Source organism: Chiloscyllium plagiosum, chromosome 13, assembly GCF_004010195.1.
Source record: "Chiloscyllium plagiosum isolate BGI_BamShark_2017 chromosome 13, ASM401019v2, whole genome shotgun sequence".
NCBI lineage: Eukaryota > Metazoa > Chordata > Chondrichthyes > Orectolobiformes > Hemiscylliidae > Chiloscyllium > Chiloscyllium plagiosum.
The window spans coordinates 20,982,573-20,986,820 of record NC_057722.1 but is presented as its reverse complement, the minus strand read 5'-3'; the positions used below and the strand labels follow the sequence as shown (position 1 = coordinate 20,986,820).

The following is a 4,248-nucleotide window of genomic DNA, read 5'->3' as shown; positions in this document are numbered from 1 at the left end:
CCTGCTGCGCTTTTCCAGCAACACATTTCCATCTCTGATCTCCAGCATCTGCAGACCTCACTTTCTCCTCATATATAGAGTGAGGCCATGGCGAGATTTGAAAACAAGGACAAGGAATTTAGAGGCAAGTTTTGCTTTACGAAGAGCCAATGTAAGTCAGAAAGCAGGGAGTCAATATGGGAATGGTGATGCAAAAGCAATAGAATCATAATGACTTCATGTTTATGGAGAGAAATAGGCCAACTGGTATGCTTAAAAATCATCAGGTGTAAAGGGGGAATGTGGATTTCAGCAGCTCGAGACAGGGTGAAGTTGGGCAATATTATAGGTAGAAATAGGTGTTCTTAGTGATGGCTTGAATTTGAGATCTAAAGATCATCTCATGATCAAGGGATGAGAGCAAACTATTTCATCTCAGCTAGTGTGAGGGGAGGATGGGGTTGGTAACAAGGGAATAGAGTCTGGAGTAGCTACTGAAAACAATGTCTTCAGAATTCCCACAATTAATTGGAGTAAATTTCTGCAGGATGTTAGATAAATTATCTGGTAATTAGCAACTGGAACAGACAAGAGAGGCATTCAAGTCAATGTACATTCGAAGCCTTAGCATGGGAGTTGAAAGTGCCAACACATGGTGAAGCCTAACACAGTACACACTCCCATTTGGATAAACCCAATTAGATTTGTTTCACAGAGCCACCTAAATCATATTGAATTTAAATGAAATGTTTTTGCACTTTACTAACTTAAATGATTTAAGTAGTCATATTATTTCACAATTTGGATTCCATCCCTTACATAAACATTGTTTAGTTCTTGAGAAATGTTAGTGAGCTCTTCAGACCGAGCCATTAGGTAATGCATCATTATTAAATTCTGCCTTAATTTACATGGTATTGTATTTAGCAAATAACATTAAATTTGACTCTTAGTTGGAAAATGTATATTATGTTAATTGCACCTCAGCTCTAAAACAAGCATACATTTACATCCTGGTATCTAAAAGTCATTCTAATTTGGTGCTTGGCTTGAGCATAGCATGACAAATGCAAGACTGCTTTTAAATAATAACTTTGTACAATATCAAATCCAAATAATTGCATTGGTAGAGTTCATCATATAGCAAGCTAAGTGCCATTGCATCTGTACTTCGTTTAATGGCATAAAAAGTTGTGTACTTATAGGTTAGTAAATAATCATTCTTTAACAAGTGGTAAAAGTTTATTTAAACGACAAAACATAACAAAATTCCACTTACATGACAGACATATATACGTACAATTAAAAAAAGGTTAATGTGCTAGCATAACATTGCCAATGTAACGGGGCTCAAATGCACAGGGATCAGGTATACAAGTTTCCTAAAGGCATTTCCCTAGAATTAATAAGAACATTTACATCTAACCTTTATGTCTTGCACAAATCTAATTCAGTCTGTCTTCCTTCACTGAAGGGAGGAACTGTGGACCCTGTTACCAATAATTCTAGCTCCGAATTAATCCCTTTAAGGGAATATTAAACTTTGTTTTACCACTAAAAGTAGAGTATTTTACATGTTCATTCATGTGTGCACGAGCATATTTGCACTTCAAAAATGTAAAAAAAAATATTTAAACGTCGTGCTTTATCGAAGCGCTTTCATTTTTCTGTTCCTAAGAATTCTTGATCTGGAGGCGCTAATTCCATTAGAAATGCATGACAGTACCTAAAATAGCTAACCTTCAATCTAGGATATCGGCCAATTGTTTTGTGATATTCCCAGTGCTAGTTTTCGTTCAGTTTCTTTCATTGTATTTATTTCCTTATTAAACATAATTGCTGTACTTGTTACACACTCAGTATTGCTCATTGAAGGTAGTGATGACTTGCTACTGGCTTTTAAAACGGGAGAACCGATGTCCCATTCAAACTAGGTAGCTCTGTTATTTGACTTGGATCCATTCCGTTACCACGGCCTCCAGACCGATTTCGAATACATTACAGGAGACGTGCTCTCTGTCCGAGAGTTGTCGACCTTTTCTTGCAGCAAAGGACTCTGTCCGGCAGCAGGCGAGTCCCCTTCATCCAGATCGGAGCACAGGTCATCGCTGGAAGCAGTGGATGAGGGAGACAGTGCTGAGGGACTGCTCTGGATGCCACCTCCGGGGGACGCCAATAAATGGCACACATCATCAGGCCCAGGCCAAACGCCGGAGGAGCCAGTCTCGGCCATTAACTCGCCCAGTAAATCCTGAAAGTGGTCTTCGCTCAATGGCATAGACTCCAAAAGGTGGTTCAGTAACTCGGCGGCCACTGCAGAGTCGATCCCGGGGCAGTTTGAGACGAAAGTGTGCACCTCATGCATGCACTGGATGTAGCCAGCTGCAAACCTCTCGTTCGCTTCCTGGTTAAACCTGTCTGTTTCTGCCAAGTAGGAAGAAAAGGGAGAAAAGAAAAAGGTCACTTCCCATCGCCACAACTTTACCACGGAAATGTAATGCTCGCCTGGATGGGGCTGTGCAGCAGCAGCGTTTGTCCAGGGTGCACTCCCCTTCTTACAGACGGATATTCCACGCAGTACTCACCTACATTTCTGTTGCGAAGTATGTTTTGCACACGTTTCACGGTCATCTCCAGGACCTCCGCATTCTCCATTTTCGACTGCAGCTGGAGAATATTGAGCACATTTTAGATTTTGAAATCATTTACTGAAATCTGAAGGACTTTTTTTTTGTTTCTCCCCCATCAGTACAACTTAAAACTCACTTCCGTATCCGCCAGGATCAGTCTCAGTTCTTGCAAGCTTTCGTTAATGCGGGCTCTTCTCTTTTTCTCGATCAGTGGCTTGCGAGTCTGAAATCGGGAGGGGCAAGGGAAAAGCGCGGGGTGAGAACGGTATTTATTGCAAACCATGCACATTGCAAGACCCGGCGACTTAATACCACACACTTCCCTCCCGCTCAGTAACTGCACCGACTTACCTTCCGATCTTCTTTCACCGTGTAATAGTCCCCTTCATCCCTGAGAGAACCAGGTTTGCTGGGTTTGCACGATGGAGCCATGTTGTTTCGGGTAACAACAGCCTTCCCAATTTTTTTTTAATGACACAAAAGAAAAAGGGGAAATCCTCCCACCCGCAAGCACGTTTTTTTTCTGCTAGCAGCTGGTACGCGTACAATCTCCTTTTTATTCAGTCTCGCCTGCTGTTGGCAATCTCTCTATTTATACCCTGCCGTTTGCATTTGAATGAGTGGAGAGCGGCGGGTCCCGGGGACGCCTAGAGGTCATTAGCTTACCCAATGGCAGTGCAAGGCTTTGTGTCAGGTTCTGAGCTGTACTCTGCCTGCTGTCAGCCTCCGGCTGGCCACGTGAGAAAATGGGACTTTTAAAGTTATTTGTTATGCAACTGCACCCTAACAAAACTGGACATTTTTTTTTCTTTCCCATTTAAAACATAACGCCACGCCGCCCTCACGTTTTCACAGCGTTGACTATCAATTCCATACCAGGCGACGCAAAATTAAACAAAATAGGCTCGACTCGGTAAAAATGGCCAGTGTTGCAGTCTCGAAAACATTTATTATTCTTTTATGCGCTTCTAGGCAGAAGTGTCAGGGTAAGGAAGCGCCCTCCAGACAAACAGGTACAACTGCACTGGGTAACAAAAATAAGACTAAAAATACGTGAAGCAATATCATTACCGACAATGTTGATATCTGAGGTTTAAAGTTAACCACCTGCTTAATTTTGTATTTGAAATCAGGCAAGGAGGGCGTCTAGTATTGAATATCTTTTCATTCTTTATTGTTCAGCCCTACGCTAGGACAAAATTCTGGGTTTGTAGGTGAAATGTAACATGATGCTGAGAGCAGCTGCAGCCTCCCGCCAGAGTGAATCCAGTAAGAGCATTAGTCGATCCCTAAAGAGCAAGCGACAGGTGTTAGCTCTTGCTTCATTTGTTTTCCTTTTTCACTGCTGGTAGCGTATATCTGTCATATTTGTTATATTCAAAGTAAATCTATCCATCCCTCCGCCCCCACACTGACACACCCCACCCAACCATGCACTAGTTTCTGCAAAAGTGGTTTGCTCGGTACAAAATCAGCATAAGTCATGTGTTCCCTATTTTAAAAGCTCTTGTCAGATCAATTATGTAAATCGTACCCCTTTTAACTTGCAGCTATTTTGTTTTACTAGAATAATAAACGCACATAATATTGTTCAGCGTATTTTTCAGACTGGAAAAGGATAATGAGTATTTTCCATCCT

The 4,248-nt window shown here is 41.7% G+C and overlaps 1 protein-coding gene across 1 annotated transcript; it reads right to left on the bottom strand.

Moving 5' to 3' along the window:
- Window positions 1-48: 48 nt before the first annotated feature.
- her13 (hairy-related 13) lies at window positions 49-3,264 on the bottom strand. The gene is made up of 4 exons (XM_043702009.1): window positions 2,961-3,264; window positions 2,746-2,832; window positions 2,565-2,646; window positions 49-2,403 (listed from the first exon to the last, which is right to left on the bottom strand). Exons 1-4 carry the CDS (start codon window positions 3,039-3,041, stop codon window positions 1,946-1,948), a joined length of 708 nt encoding a protein of 235 aa, XP_043557944.1. The 5' UTR covers window positions 3,042-3,264; the 3' UTR covers window positions 49-1,945.
- Between the last annotated feature and the right edge of the window lie 984 nt (window positions 3,265-4,248).

Bases quoted from the DNA above. Each gene is read 5' to 3' on its own strand.
- her13 (XM_043702009.1), bottom strand. From the start codon at position 3,041: ATGGCTCCATCGTGCAAACCCAGCAAACCTGGTTCTCTCAGGGATGAA. The intron at 2,833-2,960 runs GTAAGTCGGTGC...TCCCGATTTCAG, and splicing joins CGGTGAAAGAAGATCGGAAG to ACTCGCAAGCCACTGATCGA. The intron at 2,647-2,745 runs GTGAGTTTTAAG...AATATTCTCCAG, and splicing joins TGATCCTGGCGGATACGGAA to CTGCAGTCGAAAATGGAGAA.